General features: G+C 39.7%; 2 protein-coding genes across 8 annotated transcripts in view; one reads left to right on the top strand and one right to left on the bottom strand.

The window, feature by feature from the left end:
- The first annotated feature begins 351 nt into the window (after positions 1-351).
- On the top strand, positions 352-11069 carry LOC140255952 (thiamine transporter 2-like). The gene is made up of 6 exons (XM_072343994.1): positions 352-428; positions 2579-2731; positions 5979-6795; positions 7340-7532; positions 8028-8169; positions 8854-11069. The coding sequence occupies exons 2-6, from the start codon at positions 2582-2584 to the stop codon at positions 8974-8976; spliced, it is 1425 nt and encodes a 474-aa protein (XP_072200095.1). The 5' UTR covers positions 352-428; positions 2579-2581; the 3' UTR covers positions 8977-11069.
- Positions 10309-18485, bottom strand: part of AGFG1 (ArfGAP with FG repeats 1) — a 35385-nt gene continuing 27208 nt past the window's right edge. For 3 of the 7 annotated variants that reach the window (XM_072343984.1, XM_072343989.1, XM_072343991.1), the window contains 7 exons: positions 17048-17231; positions 16295-16374; positions 15943-16035; positions 14069-14116; positions 12524-12682; positions 11436-11527; positions 10309-11068 (listed from right to left, as the gene is read on the bottom strand). In XM_072343984.1, coding sequence (XP_072200085.1) covers positions 11009-11068; positions 11436-11527; positions 12524-12682; positions 14069-14116; positions 15943-16035; positions 16295-16374; positions 17048-17231 — 716 coding nt within the window. In that variant the 3' untranslated portion in view covers positions 10309-11008. The remainder of the gene's footprint in view (positions 11069-11435; positions 11528-12523; positions 12683-14068; positions 14117-15942; positions 16036-16294; positions 16375-17047; positions 17232-18485) is intronic. The other 4 variants (XM_072343987.1, XM_072343990.1, XM_072343986.1 and 1 more) reach the window with 3 other exon arrangements.

Genomic DNA, 18485 nt, shown 5'->3' with positions numbered 1-18485 from the left:
CTCCCCACAGCAGGCTACACAGGTAGGCACCCAGGTGGGTCGTGAATATCTTCAGAAAAGGAGAATCCACAACCTCCATGAGCAGCCTGTTCCCATGCTCTGCCACCCTCACCGTGAAGAAGTTCCTTCACACATTGGTGCAGAACTTCCTATGGTCAAATTTACCTTGTCCCTTTGTCCTGTCCCCACAGACCACTGGAAAGAGGTTGGCCACGTCCCTTCAACTTCTGTACTTAAGATATGTATAAACATTAATAAGATTTCCTCTAAGTCTTTTCTCAAGCTGAACAGACACAGTTCCCTCAAACTTTCCTCACAGGGGAGATGTTCCAGGCCTTTTATCATCTCTGTGGCCACTGCTGGACTCTCTCCAGGAGATCCTTGTTATTTTTGTACCTGGGAGCCTAGAACTGGATACAGTACCCCAGGTGAGGCCTGACCAGGGCAGAGTAGAGGGAGAGAAATTATGAGTTTGCATAGTAAATGCTTAGTTTGATACAAAAATATATCCACGTGTTAAAGTTAATTCTGTACTGCAGTTTGATTCAAGCCTGCAATACCTACATCTAACTAATAAAAACAGAAAATACTTCGCATTTGCAGAAGATTTTTCATGTGAAGAGACAAAATAGCATGTGTATAAACGTTTACTCTTTTCATAGACTGGTCATTCCCTGCAACTGGGCAAACTATCCAGGAGTGAGAGCAGACAGGAAAGGAGTCTGCTTCAGGTCTCAAAAAAATCAGTGGGACTTACCCAAATGAAGACAGCTTTTTTCTAGTCCGTTGGTTTAGCATTGGCACTGTGTAGATTTCCCTGGTTGCAAAGTGGCTTTAAGTAGAACAGTTAAACCAGTGCAGCATAAAAGCAGGAGATGTACTCATCCTCTGCTAAACAGTACCTTGTATTATTACAGAGCTACTTATGTGGAAAAAAGGAACTCTGTATTTCCTGCTCCATGGTCTCAAGCTGTTTTTGGTATGAAAAGTTAAATATCTCCCTATAGACAGCATCTGGTAAAAGGAATGGCATTAGCAACATGGCAAACTCTGCTGTTATGTAAAAATTAGCAGTAGTAAACTTCAGGAAAGGAGCTAGAAAAACAAACAAACAAAAACAAACAAACAAACTGGTAGAAATAACGTTAAAAGTTCCTCTCTTTTGAATTGGTCACAGCTCACCATCTTCCATGCACTGCCACTAAGGAGTAAAGGAACCAAGCAGACAGTATGTTTAGTTTTTAGTTACAGAGAGCACCGTCTTCGGAAAACAGACAAGAGTTTTATACGCTGGCGTTCCTGTCCTCTAAAATTTCTAAGAGATAAATTCTGGGGTTGGGAGCTTGGCGGAGTATTTGGGAGGGCAAGGGGGACTGGGAAGCTCTAACAGAATCATAATCAGCAACAGAAAGGTAAAGCCTTGTGTTATCCTGGGCTTTCAGCAGGAAAACAGTGTTGACCCAGCAATCACTTACTGGTTTCACCCCAACAACTGAGATGCACACGTCCTGCTGTGCGTTCACGTACAACACACACTCTTTGAAGAAGCCACAGCTGAGGTTTGGCGGGTACCAGTAAGGCTTTTTAGATCTGCAGGAAAGTGAAACTTGGAACAAATCCACCTCCCCTCGCAGCTGAGCTGAGCATGAAGGGCTTGTCTCTCCTCTCAGCCTGCCAAGGGATTCTACATAACAATTGCTACCCCAAGTGACAGCCCCACCTAAGCACAGCACCAACTGCCCTTGAGGCACCACTGGGCTGGGGGGGGGCAAGTCTTCTATTAAGACACAATCAAGCTGGTAAGGCCCATTCTGGAAAACAAAACAGAAAGAAAACCGCATCTTTCCATTCAAAACCAGCAGCTATAAAGCAAGCATAGTGTGGGCTAGCAGAGAAGTGCTGTTCAGCCAGCCAGCTGATTGACCACCCAGCAGTGTTTTCCCCACAATTAATTTCATTTTTTCAGAAGGCTTTTGTACAGTGCATGAAACACAAAGAGACAGAACAAGCCTGCCTTCTCCAAACACTCACCTGTAGTTGAAAAATCGAGTTCTGAAGTTAGGATTGCTTTTTGTAACCTCTGAGGTCGCAGAAATGCTGCCTTAATGTACTATTTAGACTAAGTATTTCCAATGTTAAGACAGAGCACATAGCAGTTTTAAGCTGCCTGAGGGCTTTTATTGTCTGCAAAACACTTTTACTTCAGCTGTTCCACTCAGCTCCCGGACAGACAGCCCCGTGAGCTTGCTGAGAATCTAACACTTTGCTTAGCCATTTATTCACAAATGAGACTGGAATGGAACTTGATTCTTCCACTGAGATGCATCTGCTCAAACCTAAGTACACCATTAAGAACAACCTTTGGCAGATTAAATAGAGACTGAAGTCCCACCACAAGTGCACCTTGATCCGAGCTGTTAAATTTACAACTGTGTTTGTGATTAGGAGGACGTGTGGGGAAAGAAACATTGGCGAGAGTAGGGTTGGTTAAAAAGTAAACTTTCAGATGAGGTTTTACCAGCTGTGAACAGTTTATTGACAAGTTCCTGGTGTTTGCTCTTTCACTTCTCTCACACAGATCATGGATTGCTGGAAAGGAGCCATATGCCGCAGTTGGATTTATCCCACACTCGTCATCTGCATGAATGGGTTTTTCTCCACAATGAGACCTTCAGAGTCTTTTCTCACACCTTACCTAACCGGACCAGACAAAAACCTAACAGTTGAGCAGGTACGTAACTGTTCTCTGAAGTAATAACTGAAGTGCCTAAAGCAGTAAACCTTTGGTTATTGCTGTAAAGGGAGACAAAGCATTCAGTAAAACATGTACATTTTACCTAAAGATTCACATTTAAGATTTTGCTGAATTAGAATAAGGGTTCTCCTCTTTTCAAGGAGGCCAACATTTTGAAATTCCAACATTCCTGGCATTTGGAAGTTGTTTAAATAAATGAAGACTTTCAGGTCAACCAGATCCCTGCTCTCAAGAGAAACCCAGGAAGAGCAACACAGATATATTAATTCTTATTATGGCATCATGCTGCAGGAAGAACAGGTGGACGTGGTACTGCATGAGGTTACAGTGACAGTGAAGTAGTGATTGGCCAGAAAACAAATAAACAGACTTCCATTGATGAGCTGCTACATTCTATCACCTACAAGGTCTGCTGCAAAAGTAATGCCTTCTGTTTTATTATTAGGTTGGCCCACAACATCAGAAGCACATGGTGGTGGTACAGATGCTGAACCCTCCCACTAATCTCCCTTTACATTTTGTTGCCGTGTCACAGATGGCAGCAGAGGGGCAGTCTGAAAGAATGGCATCTAACATGAAAGCATGTTTGAAGGAAAGGGGTGCCAATGAACCCCTCCATGTGGAATGATTTACATCCACTGACATTCATGGACACTTGCTGCATGTGTATGGAGACCCAGCAGTGAATGCAAGCACAGTGAGCTGGTGAGTGGTGCATTTCAAGCAGTGGTAACAGCAGCAGTGGCTCATCTCCACTGGTGCAGTTTTGTTGTGTGTTGTTTTCTTCCCCACAAACACAGCATGCAGGCTCTAGTTCACTGCTGGCAAAAAAAAAAAGAGTACAGTGAGTGGTGGTGACTACATGGAAAAATAATGTTTTATAGCTGAGAATTTGATCTATCGAATAGAGTAATTGTGCTGTCTGTATCTGTTGTAGTTTCCATGGTAATAAATAGGAAGCAATACCTTCAGAGTGATCTATGTACATTACAAGACTGTGCATATTTGTCTGTGCAAGACAGATTTGCATTTTAAAATATTTTTGATTATTTTTACAATTTACTTATTTTTTGAACTTTAAAACATGCTTCTAGAGCACACGTTGTTACAGAAGAAGACATAGTTAACAAGTGAGTCATGAATTTAATGATATAATTAGAAAACACAAGCTTCACACACCCACATACTGCAAGTATGAAGAACAGTCATTCCTGACTTGCACTTGCAAATGTTAAGGCAGAGTGTTCGCATAGCACTAAGCCAAGATTTCTGCTGAAAATATGCATTTATGGGATTCTTCTTTTGTGGAGGGAAGAGTAATTAATTTCTGGGGGGTAGAGGGAGGGGGTGTTATTATTATTTTGTCCTTCTAAAGCACAAAGGGAAATTATCAGTGTATTTTGTGTATGAGAGATCCTGATTGGATGCCTCACATCTGATCTCATCAACAATCTACTCAGAATTAACAGTACAGATTTAGTTCTTCCAGTTATTCTGTGGGTGTCCAACCTTTTGGCTTGCCTGGGCTGCACTGAGTGAAGAGAAATTGTCTTGAGCTCCATATACATTAGTAGCTCCAAAAGCAACGCCTCTTATTTAGGTCTGTGGGAACTACAACAGATAGAATCAGCACAATAACACTATTTGGTAGGGCAAATTCTCATTTACTGAACACTTTTTCCAAGTAGTCACACCATCATTTGCTGTACTTTTTTCTTTTGTCAGCAGTGAACAAGAGCCACATGCCGTGCTTTTAAACAATCTGCACCAATGGAGATGACCCACTGCTGTTGTCACCACTAAAATGCAACACCCACTGCCAGGTCTCCATACACATTCAGCCATGAATGTCACTGGGTGCCATGGCTTCTACATAGAGGAATTCAGTGGCAACTCTTTGTTCCATGTCACACACTTCCACATCAGACACCATTCTGTCAGACTGCCCCTCTGCTGCCATCTGTCACACAGAACAAAATGGAATGGGATGTTAGTGGGAAGGTTCAACCTCTACTGCCATCCCACCAACATCCACCTCTGACATTGTGGGCCAGCAGCATGACATAGGAGGCATGACTTACACAACAGTGCTCATGCAATATATAATATTGTTAATGTATGCAAACTAACAACTTTTATCTCAATTTTCTTTTTTTTTTTTTTTTTAATTACAAAACCTAAAAAAAAGAAAAGAAAAAAAAAAGAAAAAAAAGCAACAAAACCATAAATCAAGTGGGATTTTTAACCTTGTGTCACGGGTTAACCTGCAAAACCATGACACCTTGTCTTTGTGAAACTAAGGCATCAGTCTGGTTCAAAGGCAATGGCTGTATCTCTTAGTAAATCTTCCAGGTGTTTGGGTACAAGAGAACAGTACAGAGAGAGTAAATCTCTGCATATATTGATGAAATCTGACTCTTCCTGTGATTCATCCTTGAAAACAGTTATTCACAAATATATGCATTACCAATAGGTGACAACACAAACAAGGCATGACCGTGAAACAAAGGCTATTTCTCTCTGCTAAGAGAGGGCTTATAAAGGCCTGGTAAAGAGACATGATCAAATTTTTGATTGTAGCTCTATGGATTCCATTTGAAAACTCACAAATAACATTTATGTTGACTGAAAAAGGAGTCACAAATCGAAAAAAATTGAGGTTGTTCTTATTTCCCTACAATCCTGAAACTTCTGAAATTCCTTGATTAAAATGGACAGCAGAGCTGCAGATTCTTTGCTGATCACAGGCGTGTCTTTATCCTATGCATCAAAACCCATCAACTTAATTGCCATCACTTGAGCTGGCACTGCAGTGCCCCGTGTCCTGGTACCAGCCCAGATGGGTTCACAGCACAGTGCTGTTGGGGTGGAGCTGAGGGGCCGGGCTGCTCAGCAGGGCACAGCTACCACATGATGACACAGAATTGATTTTCAGGCCATCAATGCATAGAAAGCCAACTGAAACTTACTCAAATATTGCTTCATCAAAAACTTCTTACACAAAAATTAAAGATAATGCATGAAGACAATCCAGTAACAGTTACACATATAATCCAGTTCCTAGTTCAAAAGGAATGTGGTTATTTTTAATTCAGAGGAGATCAGAGATATGCAATGATTCAAGCATAACTTGAAACTGAATGGGCATTAATTTTCAGCTACTGCAGGGAATAGAATTTGATGCAAGATAGATTTTGCTCTGACACTAGCATGGTTCTTCCAGGTTACCAACCAGGTTTTCCCAGTTTGGACATACTCCTACCTTGCGCTCCTCATCCCGGTCTTCCTGGTCACTGACTACGTGCGCTACAAGCCCATCATCCTCCTACAGGGCATCAGCTTCATTGTCACGTGGCTCCTGCTCCTCTTCGCACGTGGGCTGGCGGCCATGCAGGTGATGGAATTCTTCTATGGCATGGTGACAGCCACCGAGGTTGCCTACTACGCCTACATCTACAGCGTCGTCAGCGCTGATCACTATCAGAGAGTGACGAGCTATTGCAGGAGTATCACTCTTGTTGCAGCCACCCTTGCTGCTGTGCTGGGGCAGCTCCTGGTTTCCTTAGCAGACGTATCCTACTTTCACCTCAATGCCATTACTCTGGCTTCCGTGTCCCTGGCCTTTGTGTGCTCCTTTCTCCTCCCAGTGCCTCAAAAGAGCATGTTCTTCCACAGAAAGGACAACTCAGAAACCCACCCACAACCAGACAGAGTTGTAACTGAGCCCGGCCCCAACACAGCATCAAGCTGCCAATGGAACAAGGACTGTGCAGCTGCTGACACGGGACCGACTCCAGCACAGCAGCCTCAGCAATCCGAGTCCCAGCACCACGTGCTGAGAGTACTGGTGCAGCTGGGCAAGGACCTGAAGGATTGCTACAGCTCTAGGCAGCTTCTTTACTGGTCCCTGTGGTGGGCTTTGGCTACAGCAGGCTTTAACCAGGTTGTGAACTACATCCAAGTGCTGTGGGACTTCCGAGCCCCATCCCACAGCTCTGCAGTGTACAATGGAGCTGTTGAAGCAGTGGCAACATTCTTAGGTAAGTAAAAACACTACCAACTACTTCAAATCTGCCCTGTCCTGATGGCATCATTCTACAATGTCTTTGGTGCCTATCATTAAAAAGTTGACATCTAATGAGATCTTTTCAAAAGAAAACAAAGCTATGCCTCAAAGTATGAGCGAATGCAACAGATTTTCCATTTCATGAAGATCTTTACATGAATTAAACTCCACTGTGCAGATTTTAACAGAAAACGCTTGGTAAGGTTGCCCTCTTTACTCTCAGTAAAAAATGGAATCATACACCATACACTGCTGCCTCCAGCCCTCAGCATGAGGCGCTTTCTGTGAGTACTTCGGCCTGAGAAAGCACTATAAGCCATGGAAAAAAACCCAAAAAACCTCAGAAGACTTACACAATACTTGTAGAAAACAGATGGAAGACACACCGTTATCAAAGCCCATTTTATCAAAGCCCATTTGTGGCCCTCAGAAAAGTCAAGAGCTCTGAGCATGGTCCATTTGCACAGTTATGCCATGACTCCATAAGGACAGTAATGTTTATTATTTTTTATGTTTAGGTTCAGCAGCATCCATGGCAGTTGGATATGTCAAAGTAAACTGGGATCTTACTGGAGAACTGGCTTTGGGAATTTTCTCTGCAGTGGATGCTGGTTCTCTGTTTCTCATGTACTTTACTGACAACATCTGGGCATGCTATGCTGGTTACCTTGCATTTAAGGCATGCTATATGCTCCTTATAACAATAGCAACGTAAGTATAATGCATAACTGTTCTGTCAAATTGATTTAAATCAGTAAAAATGTCATAGTTTCACATTAATAAAGTAAATAAGTTTCCACCGCAATAGGATTTTTGAATAGGTTATGACAGGAAAACACTGTTTCCAGCTCACATAAAAGCATGCTTAGAAATATGACTCAATCATTACAACAGCTTATTCCAAGTCAGAAAGTTCCTCCAGCTGCATTTAGCTGTCCGATGATTTATGTGCAAGTTGTCCTTGAACAATCAAGCAAACACACAGGTCCTCACCTAGCAAAAACATCCACTCGAAGTAGAGTGCACACTAGTATGACAAATACGGGGAGAAAGAAAGATTTCTGCCAAAACGAAGATGTTAAAAACTGAATAGCTTTATCCTCTGATGACTCCATTGTACCTGTGAAATAATTTCCAGATTTCTTTCCATAAGCTGCAAACATGCAAGTTCTCCACAGCTCAGTTAAAACGTACATTCATTTTTAGGTTTCAGATTGCTGTTAATCTAAGCATGGAGCGTTATGCTTTGATGTTTGGCTTCAACAACTTCATTGCGCTGGTGATCCAGACCATTTTAACTGTTGTTGTTGTGGATCCAAATGGTCTAGGACTGGGTATCAGCACCCAGGTAAGGCAAATCACTCACACTGCTCTCATTTTCCTGCACTCCCCTAAAAGACAGTTCTAATCAAAACTTAGACTCTGGGAAGATATCAGGTGATGGGACAGCTTAGGGCAGTTACTCACTGGTAGCAGGTACTACCATCTCCCTGTCCTCTACTCCTGTCAGTGTTGCATTTCTACCATAACTTTAAGAACATTCTCCTAGAGCAGAAAGGAAAGAATACCACCCATTACTCAGTTTCCAGGCTTACTACTGACAGGTTTATTATGAAAACACCCCAAACAGAAGCAGGAACCAACCTGAAAAATAATTTACGGAGCTTTATTACTAGAGTAATTTTGAAGTTGGATGCACTTTCAAGTTACTTCAGTTCAGAAAACTAAGAACTCTTTCTACTCTATAAAATCATAAGGTCCAAGTCTCTAGCATTCATTTTTTCAGAAAAGAGCCAGAAAGTGCAGGGTACTGGCCCTTCTGTTACTGAGGTGGGGATGAGAAGTAACTCCCTTTGTAACAGCAGACTCTACTGAATGAGGTCAAGCAGCTGAACTATCATCGTTTCAAGATGAGATCATTCAGGAGCATGGGCAGTGGGAAGGGGAAGAGGGAAGCATAGAGTCACCCCTTAAGTTATTACCCAACAACAAGAACAGGTTTTGTTTCTTCACTTTTCTCCCCATTTCTCAGTTTCTCATTTACAGCAGCTACTTTGCGTTCATAGCTGGAATTTTCTTGATCAGAAGCATATACACCATTGTCTCCATCAAATGCAGAAATACCAGCATGACTGGTGAACCCACTGATCATTAAGGAATGTTGGAAAAAGATGAAAAGAATGGCTGCAAGCAACACTGCAGAAAGCTGCATCATCTAAACAATTAACTAGGGGAAACTTAATGCTCAACCAAACCTGAGCCTGTCACACAACTGACCAGTCTTATGAGCCTCCAACATAAAGAGCTTCTTAAACAGGATGATGCATTTTCCTGCTTTCCTTCACCCCAGGAGAATTAATCCATGCACCATACTCCATCCATCAGCCCTTGTCTGAAGAAAAAAAGACTCGAAGTCTTTTAACATCAAATACATCAACAGGCCAGAAGAATACTACTATAAGGAACTTAGAGATCCCAAAGGACAGTGAATATACTAAAACTTAAGAAAAAATATACAGAAATTACCATTCCCCACACATAGGCAACACCTGTCAGACACAGTGGCACACAAAGAGCATTTTCACAGGCAGTGGTCATGCCTGCCAGTTTCCCAGGAAACAAGCACATCTCTGCTCAGACAGATGACTACAAAAAGTTTCTTACCTTGAAGAATTCTCCCATTTATTTCATTCAGCTCACACACTCCTCAAAAATCTCTAATAATTTGATCTCATTTATTCCTGTTATTTTGAACGTTAGAACTTCATTCTTCAACTGGCCAGAAACCCTCTTTTAAGCCTGAGGTCTGGGCACTCACAACATGTGCACATTAATCAGTTAATTCCAGTATTATCCTTGAACATAAGCCCCGTTATCTGTGTTTAAATTCCACCACTGATTACTCTGATGCACTTGCATTCTTTTTGCAACTCCCTACCACAGATCAGACAAGCCACACATTTCTTCCTCTCTTCTAGGACTGCAGAAAACATTCCAGAAAATTAAGAAATCCAGTTATTTAACTTAGTGTTCCACAGGAGATCTTACTCATGCACACAAGTTCAATAAAAAGAGAACTCCTCTGTTTGTGGTACCAATGTCAGACATGCTGCTGCACTCATAGCTACTCATGTTCAAAGACTCCATCACTAGCTGCCTACAGTTATGCCTTCCAGCAACTAACCATTTTTCAAGTCACTACCCACCTCAGTGCTCTCAGTGTCCTTCATTATATAGCTTACAGAATTCTGTAAGAGTTCATCTAGACTCATTCCTGTTAGATAAGCCACTTCACTTGAACAGCAGGCTTAATCATGAGGATGTATTCAAGACAGTGGGATATGAACTTAAGTCATCTCTAGGCATATCATTTCTGATAGATCACTTGCATATGAGAGTCACAACATGAAAGCTCTAACCCAACTAAGCGTTACTGCACAGAAATAAAGCTACGCTTCTTTTTTCTAATATTTATTTTTTTTCCACCTGCAAACTGTAGCAAAACATGATCAGCTTTATTATGCAGACAGGTATCCCTCTAACATTAGAGATTTAGGCATGTATAAATAGAAGAGCTCTTAGGAAAGGAAAACATTTTGAGAAATGAACAAACCTTCAATTTAATCTCATGACTTCCAATACCAATGGTTAAAATGATGTAGCTCATTCATTCCAAGAGATACAACAGCACCTTAAAGTGGCTGATCTATTTCCCAGTAACATTTTTCACATAACAATGTGTTAAAGTTACAAATACTGATATGCACAAATAGCTATTTTCTAAGAAAAATATGTACAGTACTGCAGCATAATGAATGTGGTATCTGCAATAACTTATTAGCCAATTTTAATATACATGATACCGCTACTTTTTTCCTGCCAGTTCACAGGTCCAAGGATGTTACCACAGCCCTCTGTTTTGCACATTATTACCCAGGGAGGTGGAAGGGAGGGGGTTGATTTTCTTTGTTTGTGTGTGTGTGTGAGGGGAGGGGAATGACTCCTTGTTGGGTTTTTTGTGTTCTTTCCCCCCTCCCCAAAGGTACACAATGCAGGCTTTCATTTTAACTTCTTAAAGACTTCTTTTGTGTTTAAAGCTAATATCAGTGAAACAAGACAACAGTGCAAGAGGCGCAGAGATGTTATGTGACCACATAAGAGTTCTTTTGGGTAAAGTGTCTATAAGGCTATAAGAAAGGATTGGTTGATGAGCTTCCTGCTGGAAATTGTCCTGTTGGTGCACCAGCCTGAGGGAAACAGAAAGAATAAATTAAGAAATTTTTCTAACTCACAAGTCATAAATACAAGGTATATGAAACAGAGAACAAATTAAGAGAATTTTCTCATTCATGTTGCAAAGTTTTGGTTTGTTTTTAGTGTATGTTTTATTTAAATGTACATTAATGTAGGAGTACAGTAGTACATAGATACTTCTGTTTTGATTTGAGCAGCCTTATAAATGCCATAGCATTGTTATATAGAATTGCACTTAAGAGATTCATGTGTTGCCTTCCCTCATTCGAACCGAAAAGCCAATCATATATCTATAATTATTACAGATTATGACTTTTCAGACACGCACAAGTTATTAATATCATGCAACAACTCACTTACCATAAAAGGGTTACTAGATACTCCAACAGCTGCAACTTGTCCAAAAGGAGTTACTACAGGCTTTGCCTGTCCAAATGCAGCAAAACCTGCACCTTTGAGAGATAACAAAATATTACTACTGACTATAAGTCTTCAATAAGTTATTTGCTGTCAGCAAGGATTTATCCTACCTAAACAGCATAGTATTTAAAAGTTGCCTCAGTGTGCTGTCACATGGATAACACAAATTAGATGAAGAACTGATCAGTATTCATTGCTCTATCAAAATGTTTAGTGCAGTAATAGCAATGTAAATCATACGCTTGTCTGCAGCAAAGTTTTCACTCAGGCAGACAAGAAGCCTAAATTACATCTGCTTATGTTTTCTCCAGAAGCTTGCTCCAGTGAATTACTGTTTTTCTATTAACACTGCCATTAACAGTGCACTCTGAGATGCTATTTACAAAGTAGTCATACTATAAGTTACTGTATCTTTAGATGCTAAAGCTCAGGAGCACTGTGCAGCAGAGCATCAGAGAACTCGTTTTTAAAAGCTTAAACATGATGCAAGTTGGCATCAAAAAGCTAAATTCTTTAACAAGAGAAAACTCGCAAAATCATACAATAAAACACAATCAGGAAAGCATAAAAATTATAGCTGAGTTTTTTATTCAGTCTCAACCGTTCAAAACTAATGAATTCCTGATTTTTACATACAAACTTTTTTTCAATGTTACTTCATCATTTAGATTTTGGGAAAAATACTTCTTGATTTTTCTCTTGCCTATGCTCTCCAAGTTAAAAACAACTTTATAGCCCGTTGCAGGCATGCTCTAAGTAAAGATCAAACAATCCTTGCATTTAGATCTGTTACATCTCTGAATATTTTCATTTTATATCCATTATGGTGAAGTTTCAGTTACATCACTGCACACAGTCAAGCCTGACAGCTAACTACAAAGGCAATGGAATGCTGTGTGAGGGGAACTGCTTGCTAATTTAACTACAATGTTCATATAGAAATAAAACATGCACTTGTTACTGCTGACTCAGATTATCTTCTTTAAAACAGAAACATGGAGAAAGAGATCTGAAGTGTATAGACCTACCATTTGGCTGCTGAGCAAAAGCAGTCTGTTGGGGGAAAGCTGCTTGGGTTGGGAATGTAGGCTGCTGGAAGTTGCCACTAAAACTAGTAGGAAGACTGTAGGAGGCAGGAGTTCCAAATCCTGCAGGCATGCTCATGGATGCAGTACCAAATGTTGCTGCTGGCAGGCAAAAAATAACATTCAGTTATTTGTAAGAAACCACTTTTCCCATAAGATGTTACTGTAATGCCATATTAAGAGTCTCCAAATGACTCAATGAACATAAAAAACATTCTGTTTAAACCCTGCATCCACTGATTTGTTACCTTGCATCACCACAAGAACATCATTTACTTTTGCACTTCAGAATGAAATCATTTAACATTTGCTAGATCCAGTACAGACAGGCTTTCTGAAAAAATAAACTGTTTTCCATACTTTCTACACTAAATACTTAACCCCGGGGTTTTACTGGAAAAAGTCAGCACACATTAGAAGCAAGCACTTCCAGGCAGCACAAGCCCTTCTTTTTCTCTACCAAGAAAAGCACAGCAATACCTTCCTAATTCAAGCTGCATTACAGTAATAAAAACAAAAACAAAAAACTTAAGGGATACATGCATCCCATATCTCCAGCCCATCTTCAGTGTCACTTCAAAGGATAATCTCACCATGCACATTACTTTGCACACAAAGTTCCCAGTGCAAACACCCTCACTGTTGAAGTAAGACTTGAAACAAACAAAAAAACAAATCTTTCCATCTGATTCTCTGCTGAAACATTTCAAGTAAAGAACGTAACAGCACATATACAGTTCTACATGCCTTCAACAAAAACAGGAGCACATCAAGTGCAAAAATATAGTAACAAAACCATTATTCAGTCTTTTGGGAGTTGTTACTGTAAGAAAAAGCATATGGAAGACCTTTTGGTACAAATAGAGACATTGGGTGTTTTCTTCTAATTCAACAATAGACAAGACTGCTCTTTCAAACTGATAAATGTTAAATTTGGGGGCTTGCATAAGATCTATGTAAAATAAAGGAAAAAAAAGTCGATCAGTGTATTTGATGAATATGGCTTAATTACCAGCTCAAAAATTCACCCCAAAAGTATTCAAGGGCAAAACATTACATACACCAACTACAGAAGAAGTGCACACAGAACTGATGTACTCTGACACTTATGAAGTAAAAATTAGAGAAACTATTTATCAGGAAAAGTTGATAGAACAGTAAACAAAATCACAACAAACTGAGCAGCAACTTGGGATACCAGAAAATTTATCAGGCTACTGTTAGCACAAGCTACAAGAGTCACTCAACTTACACAGTCATTTTAGTGTGACCGTGGAAGATGTCAATAATGGTTTTGTTTTAGTTGCTTTATAGATTTCTGTGCTCTTCTCTCCTTTTGTTGAGTTGCCAGATACCCACACCCACACCATTATAAAACACGTAAGGCTTCTAAAATTCTATGTGCAGAGAACCAGATCACTGCCAATAAGGTTTAACAAGCAAGAACAACTAGCCACAAGAAACTTTATACCAAATGTGGCCACCTACCAAAATGAGCGTGAGGAAATATGTGAGAGTGCATTGCTCCCGAGAGGCCTTATGGAAGCCACAAAAAGACCAGACAATGTCAAATCATTTATACACTATTGAACAGTAATTTCTTAAACGACTACTTATATATATATTTACATACACGTAGCAAACAATTCAACCATAGCATTACTAGTGTTAGATAAGTTAAGTCATTACAAATAAATGCTACAGACCAGACCAGATAGCCCTTGTAATAAATAGTTCATGCAGAAAACATTCAACTTAAAAGGACAAGCAACAAGTTTACATCCCATATGGAAAGGGGTATGATATTATCATTACTTATAGTCACCATCTCTTATTTAGTACATTCTATATCACTACCGCTGAAAAAGTTTTACAACCTCAGCAAGTCAAGGAAGGCAGTTTAGAAGGCAGAATAACAGAGCTGGTGTATTTTAGAAATGCTGTAAAGCAAATTAATCTAGTTATCTCTCAGAATTTGCCATTGGGTGGAAAGTCCAAGTTATTTCCTTCCTACTGACAGTGCTGCTTCCAAAGGCTACTAAGTTCCTAAATAAGATCCAAGAGAGCACAGATTTCATTCGTTAAATAGCTGAATAAGTTGAACTACATTATAACTCAAAAGTGACTTTAAAACAATTTAGCAGAGGACGTGAACATGATCAACTCTGCTTGAAGACAGCCTGTATTTTACCCCAAATACAGTTGAGTATCACCATACAGGCTCTGCATGCTGTACATAATTTTCAGCTAAAGCAGACTTTCCATTTTGCTACAAAGCTGAAGAGTTTAAGACTTTTGTGAAATACATTCCAGCATGCTTGATTGCATTTTGTTTTTAAATCCACCCCAAAAGCAATACGTAATAGTAGCAAAATATTAAATTCAGAAAGACAGTGAATCAAAACACAGCTAACAGGGAAGTTAATTCAAAGCTTCAGTTTCTCTGCTGTGGTGTATTGATCAAAAATCTAGATACATTCTTAGATGTGCCACCTCTTCTTTCCTTCCACTTTATCCACTTGTATACATGTACTGTAGATGTAACAGGTGTAGATTGTGTATATAATAACTAAATTTGTGAAAAGTTAACAGCTCAAAAACTTCATGGAATGGTTTGGGTTGGGTTGGAGGGAACCTTTAAGATCATGTAGTTCCGATCCCCCTGATATAGGCAGCAACACCTCTCACTAGACCAGGTTGCTCAAAGCCCCATCCAACCTGGCACTGAACAACCCCAGGGAAGGGACATCCACAACCTCTCTAGACAACCCGCATCAGTCTCTCACTACACTCACATTAAAGAATTTCTTCCTAATACTATAAATTTTTGCCTTCATCTAACTTGGTTCTAACTCTGGTGACCCTGGATTTGAAGCCTTCCAGAGCTTGGAAATAAAGAAAAGTGGGGAGTATGTAGAAAATCAAGCATAAGAGCTTTGCAGCAGGGTTTTAAAGATCCCAGATTTTAGGGCAATCTGTTGTGAAGCACACTTCAAAGCTAAGGTAGTAGTCATGGATAGTACTCAACTGGTAATACACAGAGTACAATATAGTACAGGTAGTATTAAATATCTTATGCAGATCACTTTGACACTCCATGGCCAGAGCCTGAAGTTGCAGAACTGGGTCAGAAACTAGAAGCTGATGCCCTCCACTCTCCCCTCCCTCTCACCCCCCACAAAAAATAGCTATCATACAAGCATAACAGAAGAAAGCAACTCTACGTTAAACAAACACATTAAACTTGAAGACAAGTAATATAGAAAATCTTAAAGAAAAATATACAGTTACAAGAAAAAAAGAATCAATACAAGTTATGCAAAAAAATTCCAATACTTCTGTTCTGTGACTTTTTTCCTAACCTGTTGCTCCTCGGCTATTGGTCTGGAATGGATTTGTTGAGGGTGCCACTGGGGCAACAGGGGCAGCTACGAATGGATTTGTGGAAGGTGTTGCTGAAAGATCAAAAAACACTATTTAATCAAGGATTAAAAAGAAACAACACACACTAACTCACATTAGGTTTATAATGTTTTATCCATAAAGTTGCCTGAAATTAGCAATTGATAATAAAATGTTTAATTTGAAATGCATAACATGCATAGATCACAGTAGTTCTTTGGTGTCCTTTGATAACTTCAGTATCAAAAGTGACAGTATTGAATCCATAACAAAAAGTAAGGTGCTAGTCTATTGTGCAAAGTTGTTACATACCTCCAAATGGAGCAGGCACACTCGAAGATGCAGACTGTGTCTGTGAAGTAGCAGCCACAGGTACTGTTCCAAAAGCATTGCTGAAAATAATTGATACATTCAGAAAAGTCAGAACTGCTCGTTTAACCATTAAATGCAACTTCACATGCTGACAATGAATGTAAAAATACAGAAAAGAAATGCTTACACACAGTTTGCTAACTGCAATACAAAACTGCAATACAAATGCCAGGAATGGAGGCCCTGAGTCAGAGCCCATAACTGGTGCCTGAGTCAGAGATTGTAACTACTGCTGAGCAATAAAAAAAATACATCCTCTCCATCAACAGCAAGAGAATGAATATTGAACAGAGGCCATCGGTGTAAGGTTACAAAACAAGAGCTTTAAGGGGCACTTCTAATATCAAGAATAACTGTAAAAAGGCTTTTGGTGTTTATTACTTTAGAGATCCAAAAAGAAGTGATTAGTACTATTCACATCAAAAATAAGAGCAATTTTTGCCACGGATGATGTTATGGTTTTTGGTATGCATACAAATATCCTATACATAAATGTGTTACCACCTAAGAGGTGTAATACTCAATTGCACAGTACTGTTATTTAAAATAAAGTATTTTCAACAATGACTCTAAACACAGCAAATATTTTTCCATCTTCGATCAAACTAAACCATGTTTAAGAAACAACTCTGAGCTACTTTCCTGCATCTTGCTGAAGCCAATAAAAAGTCAATTACATCTAATAAAAAGTACCTGCTGACGTTACTGGTGGAAGTATATGCATTGCTGGAGGTTGCGGTGGAGCTGAACACACTGTCTAATTCTGCTAAAGCTGCATACTTATCTGAAGATGCACTTGACTGATTTGGGGCTGACAAAGCAGGACCTGCTGATGCAGACACTACTGTACTAAAACCACTTCCTTGCTCACTACCACCTAGAAAGAGAAAGAACAGATTTAAAATGAAGATGATTTCACTTTCTACCCTGCTGATGTTAAGCACCAACACAAATCTCAGACTTAAAAACTTATACATGAACTACGCCATAGTGTTATGCTTCTACAGATATTCTGCAGCTCTGCAGAGTCTTTAGTTTCCCTAGAAAATAAGGGCTCAGTACTACCGTCATCTTCAACTAGATAAACTCAACAACAAAAATACCCTTAAGTAACATTTCAAAACAAAGCTCCCCATTATAGACCAATAAATACTTTCATGTACTCTTTGTAAAAAAGAATTACAGAACAACTACAAGGGCTGCTCCAAAACTAATGTCTCCTGCTTTATTATGTTGCCCCACAAAGTCAGAGGCAGATGTTGGTGATATGGCAATAGAGGCTGAACCTTCCCACCAATATTCCATTACATTTTGTTGATGTGCAACAGATGGCAGCAGAGAGGCAGACTAACAAAATGGTATCTGACATGGACATGCATATGAAGAAAAGGTGTGTCATTGAATTCCTGCACCTGCTGAAATTCACAGACACTTACTGAACGTTTATGGAGACCAAACAGTGGATGTGAGCACAGTGACACAGTGGGTGGTGCACTTAACAGCAGGTCACCTCTGTTGGTGCAGATTTTCTTTCCCTCCTCAATCCCTCCCCCCCAACAAACACAGCATACAGGCTCTTTTTCATCACTGACTAAAACATATAGTTAATAGTGGTGACTAAGTTGAAAAAAATAGCATTTTGTAGCAGATAATTTGCTCTAATCTAAGCGTTATGGTGCTGCTTGTATCTGTTTCTGTTCCCAAAGAAAAAAATAGGAGGCATTACTTTAAGAGGGACCTAAAGTTTTTGTCCTTAAAGTTAGCTAAGCTTATATTTTCACTTCCTAAATACACATTTGCAAGCACTGATAAAGCTGCAGTCTCAAAGCTAATTCCCACAGAAACAATGATCTCAAATGACTATTCTATGGCATCACATAAGTATTCCACAAGATGTCACTAAACTTGAAGAACAACAATAATGAAGTACAATCTCCCTTTAGATCAAGAGAAGTAATGAACTCTTGAGAGAAGATTTTAGAAGATAAGTAGGATAAATGTATGACACCTCAGCATCTCTTAACAAAAGACTGTGCTTAAATTTACTTATCTTTGCGTTCAGTGGAGTTCTGTTATTAAAAGAGAACCTTCTTTTCAATTTCTACTTCTATTTCTTATCTATGGTCATTCA

The sequence above is a fragment of the Excalfactoria chinensis genome, chromosome 9, assembly GCF_039878825.1.
Source record: "Excalfactoria chinensis isolate bCotChi1 chromosome 9, bCotChi1.hap2, whole genome shotgun sequence".
Lineage (NCBI taxonomy): Eukaryota > Metazoa > Chordata > Aves > Galliformes > Phasianidae > Excalfactoria > Excalfactoria chinensis.
This window is presented reverse-complemented; position numbering and strand designations above follow the sequence as displayed.